General features: G+C 44.0%; 1 protein-coding gene across 1 annotated transcript in view; it reads left to right on the forward strand.

Annotated features, from left to right (window-relative positions):
• Positions 1–25,358, forward strand: part of LOC147463973 (5'-3' exoribonuclease 4-like) — a 101,616-nt gene that overhangs the window by 35,455 nt on the left and 40,803 nt on the right. The window contains exons 8-12 of the mRNA XM_086492084.1: positions 17,010–17,174; positions 17,247–17,324; positions 17,875–17,961; positions 18,546–18,635; positions 18,711–18,806. Coding sequence (XP_086348210.1) covers positions 17,010–17,174; positions 17,247–17,324; positions 17,875–17,961; positions 18,546–18,635; positions 18,711–18,806 — 516 coding nt within the window. The remainder of the gene's footprint in view (positions 1–17,009; positions 17,175–17,246; positions 17,325–17,874; positions 17,962–18,545; positions 18,636–18,710; positions 18,807–25,358) is intronic.

The following is a 25,358-nucleotide window of genomic DNA, read 5'->3' on the forward strand; positions in this document are numbered from 1 at the left end:
TAATTTTCGGAAATCGCGGAGGCTTAATTTTTTATTTTTATTTTTATTTTTATAATAATGATAAGCAAGGCGAATCTTGCTTTTTACTCTACGCAAGAGAAAGGAAGAGAATGCTTTTTTTTTTAATAAAAAAAAGAGAAGAGCTTGAGAGAGAAGAGCTTGAGAGAGAAGAGCTTTTGAGCTCTTATGCTTTTAACTGGAAAGCTTTTGGGCTCTGATGAGCGCGCGGCGGCGTGTGCAAGTGAAAGAGCACGCGAGGAAGTGCAGTGTGTGTGCAGAGAGGGGAGGCCAAGGCAAGCAAGAGAGGAAGCGCTAGCAGAAGAAGAGGGAGAGAGAGAGAGCTCACGTTTTTGGGGAAAACTCAATAAGTCAGTTTTGGGTTTTCCCACTTTTATTATAAGTGACCTTTAAAAAATGTGTCCAGGTTCAATATGAAACTGGACAAAGTATAAAAATGTACAAAAAGGGGTTATTTAGGCCTTTAACCCAACAACCTCCCACTTAAAGGCATAAATGGCGCCTTTAAGCTACGTGACTCCCACCATCTCTATGCATAGATGATGATGTGCTTTGGGTAAGCACTTAGTGAGAGCATCGACTGGATTTTGTGATGTATGGACCTTAACCAATGTAATAAGGCTATCCTCAAGCACTTCTCGTATGAAGTGATACCGCACATCAATATGCTTTGTGCGTGCATGAAACATGGCGTTCTTTGCCAGACATATGGCACTCTCGCTATCACAACCAAGCATAGGTGCCTTGGTAGGCAAACCAAACTCACTGCATTGGCGTGCTAACCAAATAGCTTCTTTGGAAGCCTCAGTGGCTGAAATCGTACACAATGCAACAATCTTTTGCAATCTATATCAGCATGAAACAACACCTCCCGCAAGAGTAAATAGATAGCCACTTGTGGATTTCCGTGTATCCACATCACCAGCCATGTCAAAGTCACAAAATCCCTTCAACTCCATTGGTCCTTTACCATAGCAAAGGCATTTGTTTTTAGTCCCTTTCAAGTACCTCATAATGGACTTCACTGCATCCCAATGCAACCTGCCTGGATTAGCCATAAATCGGCTCACAACTCCCACTGCATGGGCTATGTCAGGCCTAGTAGCAACCATAGCATACATAAGTGAACCACAAGCTGAAGCATAAGGCACACTTTGCATGTCATTGGCTTCTTCCTTTGACTTGGGACAATCATCCTTGGAGATTTTAACATATGGCTGTAATGGCACACCAAGAGGCTTTGCTTCAGCCATGTTAAATCTGTCCAGCACCTTTTCAATGTACTTTTCTTGCGACAAATACAATAGACGCTTGTCTCTTTGCCGTGTAACACGCACTCCAAGTATATGTTTAGCTGCTACAAGGTCTTTCATTGAAAACGCAGATTTCAGCTGCCCTTTATGAGCATCAACAGTGCTTCTTTTCTTTGCAGCTATCAACATATCGTCTACATAGAGCACAAGAATGATAGGGCTGCCATCCTCATCACGTTTGGTATCCAAACAATGGTTTGCATGGCTTCTTTTGTAACCATGTTTAAGCATGAAGCGATCAAACTTCTTGTACCATTGTCTACATGATTGTTTCGGCCCATACAAGCTTCTATTGAGCATACATACCAAATGTTCCTTGCCAGGGATGACAAAACCCTCGGGTTGCTTCATGTAAAGCTCTTCTTCCACATCACCATGCAAGAAAGCGGTATGTACATCCATTTGGTCCATTTCCAAATCAAGAGCAGCCACAATGGCAAACAATACACGCAAAGTGGTCATCTTCACAACAGGAGAGAACACTTCCTGAAAGTCTATGCCCTTGGTTTGAACATATCCCTTTGCCACAAGCCTTGCCTTATACTTGGGTTTTGCATCAACAGTTTTGATTTTATACACCCATTTGTTAGGAATAGCCTTCCTTCCTTGGGGCAATTCAACCAAATCCCAAGTATGATTAGTATGATGTCCTCTACGTCTGACAGCTCCTCAATCACGACACTAGAGGCCACATTGGCCTTCTCTTTGTCCTTTGAGCTATCCTGTGCGTCTGCCTTGACTTCCTTCTTCTCTTTCTTTTTGTCCTTGCCATTCCTTTTCCTTTCTAACTCAGCTTTATAGTACCTGCAATCGGGTTTCTTGTGACCTTTCCTGCCACATTGATAGCAAGTCACATCACCCTTGCCTTTGCTTGCATTTCCCCTTTCTTTACTCTTACTCTTACTCCTTTGTGCATAAGCATTCTTCTTTTCTGTCCTGCCTCTAACCATGTTGGTAGAGCTGCCTCCCTCTCCCCTTGCTTTCCTCTTGATTTCTTCATTCAAGATAGAACCCCTAACACCATCAAAGGTCAAATTGGGGTTATTGGACAACGAAACCACCAAAGTTTCCCATGACTCAGGTAAGGTCATAAGCAAGAAGATAGCTTTCAGCTTATCATCAAAAGGGGGCAAGCCAGAATCCTGTAACTGCGACAAAGTACCTGCGAACAATGACAAGTGCTCTGGCGCGCTCTTGAACTCATCTAGTTGCATGCCAACAAGTTTTCGCATCAAGTGCACCTGGTTGACAGGCGGCGTATTTTCATACATTCCCTTTAACTTCTCCCACACATCAAAAGCAGTCGTAAGACCTTTCACATCAATGACGGTCTCATCTGTCATGGCTATTTTAATGTATGTAACGGCCTTACTGTTCATGCTAACCTATGCTTCATCTGTCATATTCTGTGGCTTCACCTGTTCAAGTGCCCCTTCGCAATTCTTAAGAAATAGGATTCCCTGAATCCTGTCTTTCCAAAGATGAAAACCTGTTCCATCGAAGCTCCTAATCTCGAAGAGGTTCTTCACATCCGAAGAAGATGAGGCCATAGTTGCACGAAATAAGAGGGATAATACGTTGAATTTTTTGGGCAAAATGCGCAAAAATCGGAGTATAGCCTCAGAGAGATGTGCACTACAGCTCCAAATGGTCACAGGAGCAATTTGGGGCAAACTAGGACGATTTGGGCACAAAATTCAATTTCTGAAATTTATGCACAGGAAATTTCAGCGAGCGAATTTGTGCTCGAAAACAACCAATTTAGTTGTTTTTAGCCTCAGAAGACATACATAAGGCTAATACACAGCCTTTAGAAGCATGTAAGCAAAAAAGCCCCAATTTGTAGCATCAAAATTGCATGAAATTGAGCCACAAATGGTCATACATCTACAAAATTTGTCAAATGTGCGTAGATTGCATCAATTTGCAGTTTCCCCAATGTAATTGCACCATAAAAACACTTTCAAAAACCTGCGTAAATATGAAATTTGCTTAAAACACCTATTTTAGGGCTTGTTTTTCGGCAATTTCAGGGTTTTCGAGTAGCGGGGACTTAGCAAAAGTATTCCCACACTTTAATACATCATTTGCAAAACCTGTATTTTCGCTGTCATAACGTGTAATTTCCTGTTTTTGACCTAATTTAAGCCTATTTTAGGTCAATTTGGGTTGCCGGGAGCTCTCTGGTGTCCGGGGACGAGTCCTTTGGCGACGAAATTGCAAAATCTCGTGATAAAGTTGACCTTCTAGGCTGAAATTCAACGTTTGCAGGTTTGGGGACAAACCCTAATCGGACTCTGATACCAGTTGATGAGCGCGCGGCGGTGTGTGCAAGTGAAAGAGCACGCGAGGAAGTGCGGTGTGTATGCAGAGAGGGGAGGCGAAGGCCAGCAGGAGAGGAAGCGCTAGCAGAAGAAGAGGGAGAGAGAGAGAGCTCACTTTTTTGGGGAAAACTCAATAAGTGAGTTTTGGGTTTTCCCACTCTCACTTTTATTATAAGTGACCTTTAAAAAATGTGTCCAGGTTCAATATGAACCTGGACAAAGTATAAAATTGTACAAAAAGGGGTTATTTAGGCCTTTAACCCAACAAGGTCTGCTTTTGGGAATCCCTTGTAACCTTTAAATAAGTGGTGAGGGTCTCACTTCTCAGAGCATCTGGACGCAGAGTCTGATAGTGAAACCCTAGCCACTGTCTTGTACTTTGATCTGATTAATATAAAAAGAAATACCGAAAGGGGCGTCAGTCTTTGGGGCCAATATCTCTAGGTACGGAACTCCGTCGGGCCAGTGCAAATCTATTGTGATCTGTGAATTGTTTTGAAGTGGTTATTTGGTGCTTTCGCGATTGATTCTTGACTCGGAGTGTCCAAGTCTGTTACACGAACAACGATTAAATATGTCTGAATTAGAAAAGGAACGACAAGAATTTTCGCACATACATTCTGATTTTTTCTCTGAAGGCCTACCAGGCGAGTTACCTTGTCATGTGACACATCCAACCCTATGTGTCCGTGGCATAGTTACCGGGGAACGCCCCCTAGCCCCCTTTCCGGCGTTCCGGGGGGCAGTTCCCTTCCCGAACGTTCCGGAACGTCCCGGAATGTCTGACGTTCCGGGTGGCCAATGCAAACCGGAACGGCCGTTCCGAAACGTTCCGAAACGCCCCCGGACCGTTCCGGAATGCCCCTGGAACGAACAACGGCTACAAACAAATTTGGCAAAAATTGAAAAAATTGAAGTAAATGTTTGGGCTTCTTTTGAAAGTGTGCAAGGCCTCAAGGAGTCATAAAATGCACCCCCCTCCCCCTTTCTCTTCACAAGCTAATCCTCAAGGCTCAAGCTCTCTCCCTCTCACTCTCAAGATCTCTCCCTCTCAAGACTCACTCTCTCAAGGCTCAAGGCTTCAAGCCTTCAAGCTCTCTTCCTCTCCCTCCCACTCTCTCAAATCTCTCCCTCTCCATCTCTCTCTCTCTCTCTCTCTAGTCATAGCAAGGTTGAATGGTCTTCAAAACGAGTTTTTTGTGAGTATTAGAGTCAAAGCACTCTAATACTCCTTGTATTTAAACACAAGGAGCTAAAAATTGCACTATTTGGGTGTTTTTTATACCTCCCGTTCCGCGACGTTCCCGTTCCGGACCCCTAGCCGTTCCCCCGTTCCGCGGGGATCCCGTTGCCGTTCCCGTTCCACGTTCCGGGTAACTATGGTCCGTGGACAAGCTACAGTATGACCAGGGTTCAGTCAGTCCAATCCGTCTAGATTAACAGTGATTTGGCACTGTTGTGAGTCTATTCGTAGACCGTGCATGCTGAGTCACTTAGCATAGATGCATATCCTCTGGTTGCACCCGGCATGATCATCAGTATTCCCTTCAGAATCCATCATATTCAGTCAAGGGAATTTTCCAGTACATTTAGCCTATTTTCCCTATTTTTGACATTTTTCACTTATTAATTTAAGTGACTTTCCAACAAAAGTAGGTAGGGCAATTTTTCTAAGATAATATATAAGCAAACCCAAGTTAGCACTTTTTGGCAGAAGAGGCAGTAGGAGCACATGCTCAACAGGCATTGTTGTCAACAAGAACCCTCAAGCGCCAAAGCTTCCCCATAGCCTAGCGTTTTTGGACCCTCAGCACCTCCCCATTCCCTGGCGTTTTCCACAGCTTGCATCATAGCCTGGCGTTTTCAGCCATGATTGCCAGTAACAGACCCAACAAAGCCAGCGTTTTCTACTAGCACTAGAAGAGCATCAGCGTTTTTGGTTTTCAGCCCATTCCGCAGCAGAACAGCAGCGTTTTCAGCCTTCTTGGACAGCCGACAATTCAGCCCTAGTTGGTTGCAGAATACCCTAATTTTCAGCCCATAAAAACGCAGCCAAAACAGTCAATTTCAGCCACCCAAAACAGCCCAAAGATTTGCAGATTTTCAGCAGATAGAAGACCATAGATTTCAGCCCTAAAGTCGTCGTCGTCGTCATCGGCATAGTCCTAGATTGCATCAGTCCATTGCATCCGCATTGTACCACTTTGTGCAATCAATAGTAGACCACTCTCGCCGACGAGAGTGGGGCCTTCGGAGGAGGGTTTTTACGATGTCTCTGGTGTCGTATCTTTCTTCTCTCTCTATCTCTCAGTCTCATACACTTGCACGCACATGTCCATTCGCTTTGTTTGTGATCATAGCACTTTACATTAAGAACGGAAGGCTCTCCCTTCCATAAGAACTAAAAGGAACCTTGAGCACAGTTCGGAGCACTCATCTTGAGCAAAGCGCAAACAATCATTCCGCTGCACCTAACATTGGTATTAGAGCTTTTGCAGTGTTCTGTATCACTCAAGGAAAGAACCACAAGAATCACAAGAATTTTGTTTGCTTGTTGCGGTCGCACGAACCTAAGTTCGCTTGGGCGTGTCGATTCCTAATCGTGTTTTTGAAGAGTGACAGGAATCCCAGGAAAGAAGAGCTTGTCCAGCCTCCCCTTGTCTCTTTTCACTCATTGAGAGCGGACTGTGCACTTAGCGGCCGGCCAATCGACATGAGGTGGGAAAAAGCAACCTTGGTGTGAGCGCAAGGCCGCCAAGGGGTGCGCCCGCGGAAAGGAGTAGAACTCGGGTGAAGAGAAGATCCTTCTCAAACACGGTTTGCAAGCGAAAGAAAACCTCAAGAACCCCAAGACCCCCAAGAACCCAAGTTCCTCGTGAACCCAAGAACCCCAAGAACCCAAGTTTCTCGTGAACTTAAGAACCAAATCTCATAGTGCGTGGTTGTTACTTGAAGCGGAATGGATTCTTCGCATACAGGTGATGAGCATGAGAGAGGCGACGAAGATTTTTCCCCACCAGGAGATTTTTTCGACCCTTCCCCTTCGCCATCTATGCCACGAGTTGTACTAACTCCTATGGAGATGATGGTCAAGTCAATGATGGACATGATGCTGGCACAACAAGAAGCGACTCGCATTACGATGGAACGAAATGAAAGAAATGCAATACAACAACAAGAAGCGAATCGAGTTGCGTTGGCACAACAAGAAACCAATCGCCTTGCTTTCGTATGCGAGCGCGATGAAAGAAATGACCGAAAAGCAGAAAGGGAGGCCGAGCGTGCCGCTCAAAGAGAGCTACGCACTCAAGAATTGCTTCGACGAGTGCTAGCCTTGAAGACGGAACCACCCAAAGATCGTGGGAGTTCCTCAAGTGGTGCAAGCCACGATGCGGATTCCAACCATCCAGTCACAGAGAAGTTGACTTTCAGTAAGTATGACGGTAAGATGGATGCTACGGTTATTCATTCTTGGTTGCATCAATTTAATGCTTATTTTGCGACAACTAAGAAGACAGGAAATAGCAAAGTTTTGATGGCAGCTATGTACCTTGCCGGTGATACCATCAATTGGTACCACGCATGGCAAGAGGCACAGCTAGCCGCGCACCTAGAGGAAGCCGACGAATTCACGCCCCTTTCTTTCAATTGGGCTGATTTCCAAGACAAGCTCAATGCGTGGTTTATGCCACCTCAGTACCTCGCACGTTTGAAGGACGATTGACACACTCTCAAGCAAAATGGTATGCCGGTTATGTCTTTTTCTATTCGTGTTTTGCAGTTAGGTACCCAATTACGCAAGTCGGATGATGACGCAAAGAGGCATTCCTTTTTGGATTGGACGAGTATATCAAGTACGATGTCGAGGTGCTTGATCCAATCGATCTCAACAAGGCGGTAGCGATTGCTCTCGCACAGGAGATGAAGCACAACAAGGGAAAGCCTAAGGAGAACAAGACTTCCACAAGTACCTTGCAGACTTCTCAAAACGGTAAGAATGGTAACTCTTCTCACCAATCTTCCAACAGTCTCTCAGAAAAGAATTCTTCCAATGAATCTAAGGGTAAGGCTAGCACAATTGCTAAACCTAAGCCTACTCCAGATGAAAAGGTAGCACGAGGAATTGTAGGAGGATACATCACGTCGGAAGAGCAAAGCACTTATTCTAAGGAAGGTCGTTGTTTTCATTGTCACATTAAGGGTCACATAAAAAGAACATGTCCTAAGCTTGAATCGAATGAATCTAAAGAATCCACAGAACCCACTTCCTCTGTCAATGATTAATGATAACACGAGTGTGCCCCAAGTTTCTCAGGACACTCCCATTGATGATTCTCTCATTAAATGTTATGGTCGTACGTCGGGGCATCGTTTTGTCATATTGTTTGACCCAGGTAGTATGCATGATGTGATCAGTTCCTTTCTTGTTGAGAGAGCTCGCCTCGAAGTTAGTCTGAGATCTCCTATCGAGGTCTCTGGCTTTCGTCCCGGTATGGACGCTCTCATCACAAAGGAGTACCTTGATGTGTTGTTTGCAATTCAACAAACTGCCTTCACTAGAAGATTTGTTGTTTCTCCTCTCTCAGGGTGTGATATGATTTTGGGCATTCGATGGTTTCGTGATAATGACGCTCTCATGGATTTTTTGGCTAACACTATAACTCTCAATGCCGACAGTGATTCCCTTGTTGTCATTCATGGAGAGGACATTGCTCTTCTCCATCTCTCATTGCTAATATGCAGGACAAGATTGAAAGGATTCAGGGAAAGGAGACTCTCTCAGTCTCTTTTTCTCCACAGTACGACACACATAATTTACATGATTATGAGCAGCAGGAAGATTTGAATGATAATGATTTACATGATGGTTTGGATGACAAAGATAAGCATGATGATTTGCATGATCAAGATGTGATTTCTCACAAGCATGATGAGTTGCATGAAGAGGATGTGATTGTTCACAAGGATGATGTGTTAGTGGATGCTTTTTCTAGCGAAGCTAACCTCGTTGTAGATTCGATCAATCAGGAAGAACCGATCTTGGCTTTCGAGTCGAGGTCCAAAGAACCTCCACAGGACGATTTGATCATTCAGGAAGAACCGATCTTGGCTCTTGAGCCTAGGTCCAAAGAACCCTCACAGGAAGTATTATGTGTTCGCATGATTGATACGCATGCATTGTTCGAGTGTTTCATTCGTGATCGTTTCCTGTATTTTAGTCAGCGTCTTTATGTGATCCCTTTTATTAGGCATGACATATTGTACGTTGAGCACGTTTCACTCATGGATGAGCACGAATGTATGCGGATTTTTCATGAAAAGCTGAAAAGTATGTATGTAGGGAAGTCACATTCCATCTCTCTTCCTTGGCATGACACATTTGTAGAACGAGCGTATGAAAGTATGAGTATCAAGCATGGGCATTTCCGTTGTGAATTGCCACAGTTGATTGCTCTAGATTAAAAGAGAAAGATTCGATCTCATTGTTTGCGTGTGTGTGGTGAACGGTTTGGCACTCCGTCTCTTTGTTCATCCACATTGTATGCACAGTCTTTGAGGAAGACAAGATTTTTTCCATTCACTTTACATGGAATAGGTATGTTCATGGTTTTGTGTTGGAAACGGTTTCAGGAATTTTCAGCCTCGGAGATTCTTGACGAAGAAAGAAGCATGACTCTAGACGAAGTTGAAGCATCGAAGGAGCCACAGAAGACTTTGTGTCGCTTTCGGCGCGGCCCAAAGAAGCAAGCGTTGCAGACCTTTATGAAGTTCAAGTACCGCACGACCCACACATGAGAGTGGGCCGGCGAAGAGTCCCTTCTAGGAGTCCGGATGCTATTGCCGATCTCCCTTGACGCCATACAGTTCGGTACCAGTACCTCACTTTGAAAAGGAGGGGATGTCACGTGACACATCCAACCCTATGTGTCCGTGGACAAGCTACAGTATGACCAGGGTTCAGTCAGTCCAGTCAGTCTAGCTTAACAGCGATCTGGCACTTTTGTGAGTCTATTCGTAGACCGTGCATGCCCAGAAACTTAGCATAGATGCATATCCTCTGGTTGCACCCAGCATGATTATCAATATTCCCTTCAGAATCCATCAGATTAAGTCAGGGGAATTTTCCAGTGCATTTAGCCTATTTTCCCTAATTTTGAAATTTTTCACTTATTAATTTAAGTGACTTTCCAACAAAAGTAGGTAGGGCAATTTTGCTAAGATAATATATAAGCAAACCCAAGTTAGCACTTTTTGGCAGAAGAGGCAGCAGGAGCACATGCTCAACAGGCATTCTTCTCAGCAGGAACCCTCAAGCGCCAAAGCTTCCCCATAGCCTAGTGTTTTTGGACCCTCAGCACCTCCCCATTCCTTGGCATTTTCCACAGCTTGCATCATCGCCAACAAGACCTCCACAGCCTGGCGTTTTCAGCCATGATTGCCAGTAACAGACCCAGCAAAGCGAGCGTTTTCTACTAACGCTAGAAGAGCATCAGCGTTTTTGGTTTTCAGCCCATTCCGCAGCAGAACAGCAGGGTTATCAGCCTTCTTGGACAGCAGACAATTTAGCCCTAGTTGGTTGGAGAATACCCTAATTTTCAGTCCACAAAAACGCAGCCAAAACAGTCAATTTCAGCCACCCAAAACAGCCCAAAGATTTGCAGATTTTCAGCAGATAGAAGACCATAGATTTCAGTCCTAAAGTCGTCGTCGTCGTCGTCGTCATCGGCATAGTCCCAGATTGCATCAGTCCATTGCATCCGCATTGTACCACTTTGTGCAATCAATAGTAGACCACTCTCGCCGACGAGAGTGGGGCCTTCGGAGGAGGGTTTTTACAACGTCTCTGGTGTCGTATCTGTCTTCTCTCTCTATCTCTCAGTCTCATACACTTGCACACACAATGTCCATTCGCTTTGTTTGTGATCATAGCACTTTCCATTAAGAACGGAAGGCTCTCCCTTCCATAAGAACTAAAAGGAACCTTGAGCACAAGTCGGAGCACTCATCTTGAGCAAAGCGCAAACAATCATTTCGTTGCACCTAACATACCTCCACCTCGTTCTGAGGACCATACGATTGATTTGATTCCTGGAAGTACACAACCAAACCGGCCACCGTATTGAGTTAGCTGAGCCTAGAATGAAGAAATAATGAACCAAGTCAAAGAACTTCTAGAAAAGGGTCTCATCCAACCTAGCATGTCACCTTTCTGTTCTCCGGTATTGCTAGTACCAAAGAAAGACGGATCTTGGAGAATGTGCATTGATATAGAGCTCTCAATAAAATCACCATCAAGAACAGATTCCCTATTCCAAGGATCGATGATATACTTGACAGACTAAAGGGATCCTCTTGTTTTAGGAGAATTGATCTAAAGAGTGGGTATCATCAGATCCAAATTGCTCCGGGGAATGTGTGCAAGACAGCTTTCTGGACAACCTATGGTTTGTATGAATATTTGATTATGCCTTTTGGACTAACGAATGCTCAAGTAACCTTCAATTGAATGATGGATAGGATTTTCAGGGAGTCGATCTTTTGTGGGCACTTTCTTTGACGACATTATGGTTTTCTCCAAGAATGAAGCAGAGCACAGACATCATCTGCTATAAGGATTTCAAGCATTGTGAAAGCATAGTTTTGTTATCAACCGAGATGAAGAGTGAATTTTTATTGCCCGAGATACATTTCTTGGGCCACATCCTCTCAGCTGAAAGAGTGTAGATGGACCCGATCAAAATTGAGACTTTTTGCGATTGGCCTGACTTAAAGAATGTTCATGAAGCTCGAAGCTTTTTTGGGCTTGTGCTCTTATCATCTGTGGCTCATTTGAAAATTTGCAGAGATAGTTTCTCCTTTGCATTTACTGACTCAGAAAGGAGTCCCTTTCACGTGGGGACCGACAGAGATTACCGCTTTTCAGACTCGCAAAGAGAAATTGACTATCTGACCAGCGTTGGCCTTGCCAGACTTGCAAAAGCCATTTGAAGTCTACTGTGATGCTTGTTGTCGTAGTTTGGAAGCAGTTTTGATGCAAGAAGGCCATGTCATTGCTTACGAGAGAAGGATGTTTTTACTTCCAAAGATGGTAGCACAGATTTATGAGAAATAGCTATTGGTAGTTATCCATGACAGATCTACTTGGAGCTGATTTTACAGTCTTTACAGATTATTAGAGTTTACGCTACTTGTCGCGGAAGCAACTTAAAAAAAAAAAGATGAGATGGGCTAACATATTGTCACAATTTCATTTCCAGATAGTCCATGTACAGGGACAAAAGAACTTAGTGGCAGATGCATTGTCTTAGAAGCCCTTGATTCTAGCTATTTCCGGGATCCATCATCGAAGCTTTGAGGATATGATAGATCAATACGCCATAGATTGTGACTTTGCAGACATCCTTAGCCGGATACAGAGTGGGGAGACAATTACAAGCTATTCCTTACGGGACGGCTATTTGATGCAGAAAATGATGTTGTGTGTCACACAGCCTTTGAGAGAAAAGGTCTTGACAGAGTGCCATTGTCCACCTTTTACGGGCCACCGCGGCATAGATACCAACTTGAAGGGTGTGGAGCGTTACTTCTATTGGCCGAGGCTCAAAAAGGATGTGGATGACTTTGTTCGCAGTTGTTTAGTATGCCAAAAGGTCCAATTTGATAGGCATAAGGCACAGAGACTTCTACAGCCTTTACTCATTCCCTCCCACCCCTGAGAAAGCATTGCTATGGACTTCATCTTTGATCTCCCCAAGACTCAAAGTGGGCACGATGGCATTTGGACAGTCATTGACATATTTAGCAAACAAGCTCACTTTATTCCAGTAGTAGTGAAGACGGTCAAGCTTGATCATTTGGCGAGACTATTCATTGCTCAGATTTTTCGGTTACATGGCATGCCTAAGACAATAGTTTCAGACAGAGATCCCTGATTCACGAGTTTGTTTGGGAGAACATTGGCACGTGGTTGCAGTTATCATTCTCATTCCACCCATAGACAGATGGGCAATGTGAGAGCCAATTTAGTGGTTTTGGATATATTGAAGTCTTACTTCTCTGATCAAAAGACTCAATGGAAAAAGTATTTTCCTTTGGTGGAATTTGCCTACAATAACACGGGTCACTCTTGGACAGGGAAGACACCATTTGAGGTAATCGAAAATGCTAAGAAGGTCCTTCTATTTCTAAGCACCAAGGACAGGATTTTTGAAGCAGACTTGTATACGAGGGATTTGGACACTGCTTTTGCCAAGGTTCACGAGGCTGTAGAGAAGTTTCAAGCACGACATAAGAAGGCAGCGGATAGACATAGACGCGACTTGAAGGAAGATGATTGGGTGCTCTTACGCTTTGAGAAGGCACATCTAAGAAACGAAAGGGAAAGGAGTGGCTTTTTCCGAAGCTCAGTATGAGATATTATGGCCCTTTATATTCAAGAAAAGATAAATGATGTATCCTTCAGACTCAAGTTGCCAGAGACTTGGAAGATTCACAATGAGAGCGAGGAGATACTCGTTCTTGAACAGGTACTGACACACAAAGAAAGAAAAGTGAAAGGTAAAGTGACTCGGCTGTTCTTAGTGAAATTCAAGAACTATGCGGCCTTGGATGTGAAGTGGATGGAGGAAGAGAACCTTGCAGATACTCCTCAGATATTGGAACTTTACCTTGAGGCTTTCGGTCTTGGAGCGTCTGTTTAGAGAGATCCAGGGTTGAATCTGGTGTAGACAGGACTACACAAGAGGGGAGTTACTCCTCTCCTTTGTCACAAATCACCTAGATGGAATAAAGTCACCGATTTTCCTTTAATTTTCAGGGATATTGTTGTGCTGACAGTATTGTGCTGTATGACTCTATGAATAAGGAACTTGGACAAGGTAGAATTTGTATGGTACGGTACATCGGTATAGTACGGCACCGTACGGATCCGTACTGTACAATCATTTTTTTTTTGGTTGGAAAAAAAAAACCTAGCAGGGTAGCAAAATTGGGTATGTTTGAATATTTGAATTGTATCTGTTCTTGTCACTTAAATGTTATATATTTGAATATTTGAATTATTTATTTTTTTGTCACTTAAATGTTGATTTGTGGAATGTTGAGCAAGGAGTCATGACTTGCTAGTATTTGTATGAAAGCTTTGCCTTGGTTTGTAGAATAATGAACTAACATGCTTGAAGTGATACTTATGAAATTTTTATCAAGTACGGACCGTATTGTAGGTTTTTGGGATTGCAGCATTTCGTTCTTGAGATTCTATAGACATGATCGCAATAAGAATTAGTTAATCCGGCATCAATGAGGTCCGGTGTGGATCTAGATGCGATTGCTAAATACGTTTCCAGGAATCATGGTCTTAGATCCGGATGGAATTTTATGTGATTTGATTTGGATATGATCTGAACGTGCACTGACTGAGTCGTCTTTGTGCAAGTACTAGATTTGTGTCGTCTAATGTGTCGGTATTTAGAGTCAGTGTCTACTGAACTGGTTTATGGCTTATGTCAGTTTTTGCAGGCGTAATCGAGGGCGATTACAATTCTTTCAAGAGGGGGTATGTCACAAAATGATGACGTATTTGTTCCAACTTATGGGCACCTGTCGACAAGGACCCAAGGGACACTAGACATAAAAAAAGATTGGCGGGCATGCTGTACGGATGCCACAATTTGCGTTGGTTGTTGACATGGCATTCCGTACGGAGTCTCCGCGTTTTGCGTTGACGGAGATGACGTGGCACCGTGTACTGACTTCCGCTTTTTGCGTTGCGAGCTTTTGGTTCCAAAAGCTTTTGAGTTTTGAAGCTTTTCATGCAACTACTTTCGAGAGCCCTCAAGGCCTTTAAATATGACCCCAGGACCACTTACTGGCTTAGATTGCTGACGAGCTTTCGAGCAGAGAGGACCCGCAGACATTGTAACTTTGCTCAAGCATTGATATAAAAATAAATACCGAAAGGGGCACCGGTCTTTGGGGCCAATCTCTCTGGGTATAAAAGTATGTCGGGCCGTGTCGACTCAATTGAACTGTGATTATAGTGTGAAGTATTTTCTCTCGTGTGTCGTGCCAGATTCCCAACTTGGGGTGCCCAAGTATGCTATAGGTTCGCTGTTGGTTCGTATAGCATTCATGACCTCCATGATGGTCTTAGAAAGCTTCTCATAATCCAGCTCCAAGGATGAGGAATCGTTAGAGAGGTAATGAGATCACTGATAGCTGCCCTCTCCTGTCTGCGAGCCTCGGCTTCGGCTGTCAATCGACGCTCCTCTCGCTCCACCGCTTTTTATCGTTGTGTCTCATCTTACCGGATAATCTTCTCCATCTTTATCCGCATCATGGAATCCATGGAATTGGGTGGCAAGGGTGGAGGGGTAGTTGGAGGATCTGGTGGAGGATGGGAAGGGCTCCGTGGAGGATCCAAAGGAGGAACTTGCTTGCCTTCTGAAATGGGGGAGGTCTCCATACCGCTCTAAGTCTTGACCATGCAAAGGAGTTCCGTTCTTGTGCTCAAGAAAGGTCGTAGACTTATCTTCGCGATAGCTATCTACCCTCCTCGTCGATGCCCCGCATGCAACACCTGGTATACACTTGGATGCTATTTCCGATGCTCAAGGCGCATGGTCCTACGTGCAATGGTTGGCCTGCTGTTCCAAGAGTGGGAGGAGTGTGTTGAAGTGTGTGTGCGCTTCTATGGAATTTGGACCACATGACAAAGTCACTTACAACTTACAAGTTGAAAAGGGTTAGGAAATTAGACTAATGGAGTAAACTAGACATTTGGTAGGAGGGGGCAGCAGGATGCTGACAGAACAGCTTGGGGCGCCTAGTTTTGCGAGATGAGCTTCATCTTCTTCATAAGTGGATTTTCAGGTTTTGAAGCTTGCCTTCTCCGCTGTCTTATCTAGTGGCATGACTCGCTCTCGCACAACTCTCTACCCTACACTTCCAAATCGTGATGCCCCACTAGATGGGCTTCTCAGTTGATCATGGACATTTGCGTGGGTTCTACGCACATTTGCCAAGGCAAGAGCCTTTTGAACGGGAACAGGTCCAGCTTATTGCTGATCCCCCATAGGTACGCAAGTTTCTGCTGTGAAGAACTGCGAATTGGAGAGTCTCCTTGCGCGAAAATTTGTCCAATTCAAGGGGCAAGTGTCCCATTGTAGCTCCATGTGTTGGTTTATGTTTGTGTGTGCTTCTGTGTGTCGAGTGTGTGTGAAGAGTTTGTTTTTTTTCTCTTGCTGTGTTTTCCTTGTGCTATATAAACTAACTTTTGGGTGTGCATGTGTGTGTGTATTAGTGGTGCATGGGTGTGGGTGAAGTGTATTTTAAGAGCACGTTTTTCATTGTGTTCCTTGGTTTTTTTTGATTTCTTGTGAATTCTCAGCATTGGGTTGTTAGGGTTTGTTGTCGTTGGCTTGTTGCTGTGCTCTATACTCGCTCTCTCTACCAGGTTGCTACATTAGGTTTCTAATAGGTTGCTGTCATGAGAGCCTTCTTCACTGTCTTCTTGGAGTTCTCTTCCCAGATGTGGTCTTCAGGAGCCACCTTCTGCAAGTGGACTGGTTTCTATTCTGGTTGATAGCTCTTCGTTAGCTCCAATGCACTCCTTTGTTGCTCATCTTGTGGGATCCTCTTGCAGTTTCTTGGTGATGTCAGCTGGTATAGTCCAAATATTATACTTGAACATGAATAAAATTTACATACTCGACCTGGGGTTGCTGACAGTGGGTTATGGCCATCGATTGTCTTGGTGCACGAGCATCCTCCTCCACCATTTTCTTCTCTTTCAACCTTCACTTTACTCTAATACAATTTATTCTGGTTGTGTTTTCTAAATTATTGAAAGTGTTGGCGGCTCAAGTATTCACAAGCATGCTGCATATCGTCTCGATCACTGCTTACATCAAGCATGCCGACGTTATAATCTGGTTGCAAAGCAAGTTGTCAAATTTGTTCATGCCAATTGAAATGCTGAGCATCATCATTTAAACATTGTAGTGGTCATACAACCATTTTTACATTTTTTCTTTTGATGTATAGGATGCATTGATTTGTAGTTGGGACAAGTAGCTCACATCGATACGGCAAGAGTTATCTATGTGTGTGTGTTGCTTAAGAGTTCTACATTTCGCTGAATGAAACCAAGAATTATGTCCGTTTCTGGCTCATAACACCTGTGCACCACTTTGTGATCCGAGTGCAATGCAGGACATCAAATTTTAGTTCGTCGATTGATAGATCTACTTTCTGAGTTGTATTCTTGCTGACTCTTTTGAGCTGTAGAACTGTGACGAAAGGCTTTGAGAGCTTGTATTACTCAGTGTGGTTTTTTGGTATTTCGTTTATGCAGTTCCTGAAAGTTTGGACTTTAAGGGAGTATCTGGAGTTAGATTTGAAGATCTCAGACTCCCCTTTTGAAGTTGATTTTGAGCGCATAGTGGACGATTTTGTGTTTATGTGTTTTTTTGTGGGGAATGATTTCCTACCGCACTTGCCAACTTTGGAAATTCAAGAGGTATTCATGAGCTGTTCTTCCTAAATTAATGCAGACATCCTTATCAATTGAATCTGCAATTTCTTTGATCAGGGAGCCATAAACCTGTTAATGGCGATTTATAAAGCTGAGTTCAAAAACATTGGTGGATATTTAACAGACAGTGGAGAGGTAACTAGTTATATATTTTGATTCTTTTATGTGCTGTAATGGATAGCATCGATGTCACAATCGTTACTAATAGGAGAAATGGAGCAGTGAAAACTGTTGAGGTGTATTTCTATGTACTTAATGACTCTATTATGAAATTTAATGCGCTGCTTGTCATCATTCTACAGCATTTCAGTGTACAGTACAACCTTCTTTCATATACTTGTTGATGAGGTTTTGTTTTTAAAACCCTTGCATATGCTCTTGCACTTTTCTAAGTAACTGCGTGTTTACCTTTATAAGTTTTTCTTGTCTGGTTTGTGGATTGCTGCTAAGGATCAGATTTTGGAGTTTATAGTTCTAAGGGGGACTAGTGATTCCAAGATTGAGCCCAAATTCACCTTTAAAGGGAGGTGCAAGTTATGAGCTCATGGACGTCAAGTATATAATCGCATATTGCTGCTAAGAGTCGGATTTATTTAGCGGATATAGGGTTAAGGAGGCTTTGCCAAGTATCAAAAGTGGCTGTCATGAGGAGAACTTATTTTTAACCCTTTTGTTCATGAATCAGGTAAATTTGAATCGTGTTCAGCATTTCATTCATGCAGTGGGCATAAATGAAGATAAAATATTTCAGAAGCGCACCTATGTTCAACAGGTAAATGTGAAGCGCGTTCAGGATTTTTTTCATGTAGTGGGTATTTGTGATGGTGATTGTGGCATTAAACCATTTGATTAACAATAATGACACATATGACTTCTTCTCCCAAAGGCATAGCAATCTTCCATGGGCATTTTTTGATCTTGTGCTAGGCTTCTGCCCTGTATCCTCGGAGTAATGATAGAAACTCAGTACGCTGACCTTGGTGTTGATGCATGTTCATGCTCATGTGAGCGTGTGTGGTGTTGGGGGCAGGTATTAGACCCACCGTGGGCATGAATGACAATGTTAATGGCATGCCAAGTATTTAGTCAATGGGCATGATGAAGCTAATTCTATGCATGATGATTCCGATGCTTAGGATGCGCACGCACGCGTGCGCGCGCGCACACACACACACACACACACACACACACACACACACACACACACACATTGAAACTGATGTTTAAGCTTTGTTGGCTGAGTTTTATGTCCGCCTATGGCTGATGTTATACTTGGAAGAAAATGCTTCTGATTGCTCTTCCCTCTTTTATGATCGCAAACATGTTAACTATGGATGGCGATACTGCCGTGTGCAGGCTCGAGAAAGGAATAGTATGCACTCAAAATTCAGAAACGCAAGTCTGCAGAGGTCTCAGAATGAGACTGCTCCATCAACTGAGGACAAGGTATTGAAGCATTCCTCAATGCTATTGTCACCTCTTCACCGCAAAATCATCATCTCAGTTTCAGAAATGGAGCAGGTTAAGTTGGGGGAACCGGGATGGAAGGGACGGTATTATAAGGAGAAGTTTGATGTTATGAATGGAAAAGAGCTTGAAGAAATCAGAAGGAATGTGGTGAGTTTCAACATGAAGTGTTTTCTATGTACTGCTACTGTTTTAACTCTTACAGGTTTCAAAGACTTCGTAACTAATATTTGTCAATTTAGGGGACAACGAGTAGCGCACTATAGTAATGGGACACACTTAAAGAGCGAATTAAGATCATCGCTTAAAATACAACACAATATAGGCTTCAATCATGTGTTGGCAGATTCTATTTACTGTTGAATAAGGATTAGAATTTGAGCTTACTCCATGTTGTGAGAGATGGTTTATTGGTGATCTGTGGTCTGCATTGCTTTGGGTATAAATAGAGAATACTTTCCGGTTTACATAAGTTTGATTATTTTTTCAAATATGTATGACATTAGTAGGACTTTTTCAAGACCAAGTGTTTTAAGGTTGATGTTCCAAGGCTTCAAACTATGGGAATTGTATTCACCTAAGTCTTGTGCTCCCACCTTATGCGGGACATGAGTGATTAAGTAGTATAATGTTTTTGAAAGCACGTGGCTATGGCGGATGTATACCTCAAGCAACCATGTCTAGAGAGAGAGTGAATAACAGATGAAGGTAGAGGGAGAAGCGTTGCAAGAGCTGTGATGGGTTTTAGGGTTAGGGTTTTTGGGTCAAGGTCAAGAGGCAATTGATCATTATGTCCATCTGGCCAATTGCAGATTCTCTGTAGAAAAGTGGTCCATTCCATGTGGCAACTCTCTTTTGGTAGATTCTCTCTCCTCCCTCTGGAAGATGCTAATTTTAACCTTAATTGTAGACTTTCTCTGCCTGGAATCTGCTCATCTTCTCCTTCTAAAAACCGCAAAATATTATTTCTTTAAAACAGAGAGTTTTCCTCTCTAATATATCTTCTCTCTTCTAGATATATTTTCTCTATCTTTATCTATTAGGGCAGCCCTCTGGCACTAGAAAAACACCCCAAGGTGGGTGCCTTCACACAACAGAGTAGAGCATAGAGTAATTGTGCATGCTACCTGAGCATTTGATCTGGAGGACGACCCCCTGCAATTGTGCACAACCTTTGAAGCAATAAACTGGGGTGGTGGAGTGGATCTGTTGTGAGAACCTCATCATACTCTTTTGAATGAAGTCATGGGCGTTATCCTCTTACAATGTGTGTTATGTCCCCATCATAGGAGAGGGGACCTAGTCCATGACATCATCAGGACGGGTGTCCAGTGTTCGAGTAGAGCGAGTGTGGACGGTCACTTTTATAAAAGGAGGCCAAGGCGTGATTTGTAAAGGATGACCTCCATTGGCAGAGTGCCAATGGTCAGTCCATGAGGTTAGGCGTGTGCGAGGTCACCTCGAGGAGATGAGGTTGGGTGGTATAGGACGCTCGGTCTTATAGGTGCACGCTTACGTCCTTGGACACTGACCCCAGCTAGGGGGTGCTATTGGATGGTGGCTACGGTCAGGTGGTTCGTCCGAGGTGTGTCCACAGGCGGGTCCATGTATTTGGGAGATCCTTTTATGTTTATTCATTTCATGGCATCAAAGCCGGCTTGGCTACGTGATAGGACCATGTGCACACCAGTGAGTAGTTTCAATTCGGATAGTGTTATTTTCCATGTAATTTCCCGAAGAAAAGTTCATTTATTTTTTTTGATTTTTCTTCTCTTAAGCATATAAGCACAACACATTTTACTTAGTTCTATGGCTGGTGCAAATTTTACCACTTCATTGGCCGATTCTACACGAGGTGTAGCTTGTGGGCTCTTTGCTATTTTGTTTGATTCGGCAAATTTATCTAATTCTAGGGTAGGAACATCCTCAGGAATGTGTCACGGGACCGAGCACCACGTGCCAATGGAAAAGAATAGATTGAACAACTTTAAGCACTTCAAATAACAATTGAACTGAAAGAGATAGACGACACACGAGACGGGGAGTGGTGGAGTTCCACCACTAGAGAGCATTGGCCCCAAACCTTGGCGCCCCTTTCAGTATTTCTTTATATTGCTTCAACTCAGTACAACGCCCATGGCTTTGCTCTGCATCTCCCGCGGGCAGATTGTCAGAGTGAGGACCCATGGGTCATATTTAAGGCCCTTGGCCTCTCAAAATCAATAACATGATGCGAGGAATGGCTCGTTGGATTCCTCTAATCTAAAACTACATGTCATACCAGATGGAAGATGCCCACCGTAGTGCAATAACATTTGTCAAAACGCTTGTACAAACCATTTATGCAAGAGGGTTCTAAAACTGGAAAGCCTGATCTAATGGACTCGTCCAGACATACACGTCTTTGGCTCTGGCAGTCGATGAAGCATGTCCATGTGGCACACAGATCCATGTGCACGTGGCATTATAAGCTTTTAGTTGGAATTTATGGTCCATTTTGATCATATAGAAAATTGAGCCCGTTGCTTATAAATTGGCTCTTCCTTTGGCTGTTACCTATGAGACCAATTTGTTACAAAATGGTGAATCTAATGCCATGTCTGGGTACAAAAGAACTAGAACAAAGATACTACTATTAGAATCCATCCTCATCCGCACTCTGGATGTCAAGAGAGTATGGCTCGAATCCTCTGCTCCTCGATGCTGTGTAGCCCCTCTCCTCAATCATGGTCGTGTGGATCTCCGTAGCTCTAGTGCTCGGTTGAGAGTGCCGGTAGTGGTCGAATGAGTGCGGGCCGAGCTCTGCAGTGATGGCTGCTCCTCTGGCTGTCCCATATCTAGTGAAAAGGAATCTGTAATCTATCTCCGGGACTGTCTCTCTATCTCTCCCTAGTAAAGTGTCTCTATATTTGTGTGAATCAAGTAGATATAGCCCAAGACATCTTTGATCCTCATAACTCATGACCCTAGAGAAAGGACCGAAACCCTCTATGAATAAGCAGTGGAAACGGACCCGTATCTCATAGTACACTGTGCAATGACATATGTAATGTAGCTCTGTCTCTTGCTCTAGTTGGCATAAGCGGCATATCTTGTTGTTTGCTGGTATCCCTCTGAATCTACCAGTCTCAAGTTGTGAGGATGTGCGTACCTGATCACTGGCACACCGCAAACCATGAGACATATGTGTGTCCATGTAGCTGGGTCGAATCACAAACCCATCTCTTGTGAGGTGGAGAAGATGCTCTCTATAGAAAGCCATCTTCGTGCCCAACTCCTGTGGCAGCTCTATCCAGTCCTCTTGGTATCCAACTGGATCAGGTCCTGACGAATGAGTCTAGTAATCTTTACCCATGGTAGAGACATCGAGGGTGCGTGAAGAGAGTACTGGGAAGGGGGCAGCTTGTCCATGGTGAAGCCATGCGTATGAGACCATGATGTCATCTGTGCATACCAGCATGAAGTGTCCCCCTGAAGAGCTAACTGTCTGGAAGACTCAAGGGCCAGTCTAGCATATCTGTCTCTAGTAGTATCCCATAAAGTGTGCACAAAGGAGACCGGTTTGGTAAGCGCCTCAATCTCCATAGGAGGGGCAGCTAGCTCTCCTCGAATGATAGTGTGGGGTATGGAGGCCTTGGCTCTGATCAGTCGAGAGATCATAGATACCAAGGGCCTCTCCATACGTCTCCAACCATTGTGTCCTACAGAAGGTCCCCATATTTGCATCCCATACAACATAGCTGAGGCTACTAAAGTATCAAAGAGCCATAACTTTGTTGGAGGTTCCTGGAACTAAACCTGCGAACACATCCTCTCCAAGCCTCACAAGGCCGCAAAAGCTCTAGTCAGTCTAGTCTCTGCAGCTCTCCCCAAAGAGAACCTTGGCGCAGTGGAGACAACCCCAAGGTAAGTGTATGCATCTGTATACTCTATGGTGTTAAACACCATAACCTTGGTTTTACCAAGGTTTACGGACAATCCACTATCCTTTGCAAAACTGTAAAGCATTCAACTGTCGCTGCATACCCTCTCGTGAGTCAGAGATCAACACAATATCATCAACATATAACAACAATGGGATCCACGTCCCTACCAGTTGGGCATCTCTATCACCCTCTCTCTCAATGTAATCAGACACCTCATCAACATACATACCAAATAGAGTAGGAGAAAATGGGCGAACTAAATCAGATATCCCCTCCAGAGTGCGTACATGTCCCATCACTAATCTGTATAGAGCCATAATCCCCCAAATCAACACTATGGGCACCCCCATCTCTTGCAGTCTGCGCATCAATCGAGCTCTCGGTACCATGTCAAATGCTTTGCGGAAATCCACAAAGCTACAATAAATCCGTCTCCCATGTGACCTGTTGAAACCGGCCCGTAGGGCGGTAGAATTAGGCTTTCACCCGATCATTATACTAACTTTATGACACAAAGGAATTTCATGAATAAGCTTGTGATTGAAATTCAACACTTCCAAGACATCTCATGACTTGGTAGCTAGAGCGCTCCCAAGTAGACAACGACACCCTGTTGGCCCCAAAGATTTGTGCTCCTTTCGGTATTTCTTTATTCTTATTAAGCTTGTGAAAAACCTGTAAACATCTACAAGCTGTCCCTTTAGCGGGCTGAAATTCCTCTACGCTAACCCGATTCCGGTAGCATATGCCATAACCACAGTAGAAGTCTCCACGGACAAAATCCCAAGTAGACACTGATTTTCCACCAACTTTAGAGCACTTTGCAAAACATGGCGAGAAATTACAGCACGCTTAATTCTCTGTTTTGCGCTCCGATTCGCGTGCAGATCACTTTTGTGGATAGCTCTCGAGCTCTGGCACCTGTAGGGTCACTTGCCCCTTGAATTAGACGAGATTCCTTTGAAGGAAATCTCACTAAATTGTCCTGTACAAGCACCCAATGCTTTCCCTAGGCTCCCCTAGCAAATAAACGATTCGAACGCTTTCACCTAATCCTCACCAAGCTGTCCAAACCTGTCCATGGTTGTAATTGCAGGTTTTTGACCCAATTTCGCCAGCATAACGGCGCAAATATCCCTGTAGGTCAAAAGTACACGTCAAGGACACTTTCCCTTGCGGTATGGAAGCTTTTTAGTGAGTTGCAGGTCAATTTCAGCATGCTGTAATTTTCTGTTTTGCCATTGTTAGGTGCCTATTGCGCTATACACGCATCCCAAGGCCTTTCTGAGGCTTCCCTTGCGATTCCCTGCAAATCAGGTGCAAAACCCTAAACCTGCAGAAAAACACAGCAGGCTGTAATTCTCTGTTTTGGACCGTTTCAAGCAGAGCGAGCACGCCTATAACCATCCTGCAAGGTGAATGGTTCCTCGTTCTTCCCCAAAGCAAGGGCTGACATTATGTCTCTAAAGTCAGGGTCAGTAGCATACTCATCTATCATAGAGGATAGATCATTGTGAGTAGCTATAGACACCGCATTAACTTTTGGTCGTCGTGAAAGTGCATCGGCAACTTGATTGTGCTTACCAGCTATGTGAGCAATATGTGTCACATATGCTCCCGCTCACAATGAGACAGTTCCCTTGTAAATCGGACGAGTTTTCACGCGAGAAAACTCTCCGTTTTCGCATTCTTTCACGATAGAACCATGCATCCCTGAAGAGGATTAGCTTATCCGGTTCCTGTACAGAAGGCTCTTGCCTTGGCAAAACGCGCATAAAACCCCCATAACTGTGCATGGTCATCTGAGAAGCCCAACTAGAGGGGCATTACCATATGTGCAGAGGGGGGAGAGAGATGCGCGAGAGCAAATGGTCGTGCTACATAGAGCAAGGGAGATGGCAAGCTTTCCATTAAAGCTGTGAGCACCTGCACCCACTACTCACACACATTGTAGCACCATTATCAAGTCAAATCAGTCCCCCTCTCTTGAAATGGGCGCCCTGTCTTGCTGATGCTTCTGGAAAATGCATCTGGAGCCGCCATGTGTCCCTTATGCCACTTTTGAGTTAATTTCCTAGTACCCATTGACTTGTAAGTGTAGCGAGGGGCCTACATGACTTTGAACTGAGCCTAAACACCCTTTTACTGCTCAGATTCCAGTGCCAATTGGCCCAACCAACTCGTGGTGACCTGCCCTTCCCGACTCTCGATCGTCGGGCGTTTCACATTGGCCATACAATGTTCGGCCATTTGCAACCTCAAAAAGAGGGTCCCAAAAATAAAACAAAAATCATCGGAAAGAAACCAACAACTCAAGTTAGCAATTGCCACGTCCTCGTGACTCCTGCTCTCCTTAATGATGGCTTTGAGTGTCAAACTATCATCAAGAGTGGAGAAACTTCTCCTGAAACCGGCCAGGCCCTTTGCTCGTACACCCCCACCCTCTATCCAATTACTCAAGTGCTTCTCCAGAATAGATGCATACAATGTGTACCCAACCATAATAGTGCGGTAATTCCTAGGCTATGTAGGATCACATGCTTTGAAGATAGGCACAATAGTAGACAACCTCCAAGTCTCAGGTAACCCCGCACACATGGCATGATACGGCATGGAGGCGCTTTTCCCCTTGTCGGCAAGTCCGCAAGATAGCAAAGGCAGTTTCTTGCTTGCTTGCCGGCTCTAGCCCAAAAAAGTAAAAAGTAAAAAGATTGAACAACATTGCAAGAACCTCTACCAACATATCTCTAGCATTTGTAAAGTGCTCTTCTACTAG

The sequence above is a fragment of the Adiantum capillus-veneris genome, chromosome 2 (genome assembly GCF_014529385.1).
Source record: "Adiantum capillus-veneris isolate H3 chromosome 2, ASM1452938v2, whole genome shotgun sequence".
NCBI classification, from domain to species: domain Eukaryota; kingdom Viridiplantae; phylum Streptophyta; class Polypodiopsida; order Polypodiales; family Pteridaceae; genus Adiantum; species Adiantum capillus-veneris.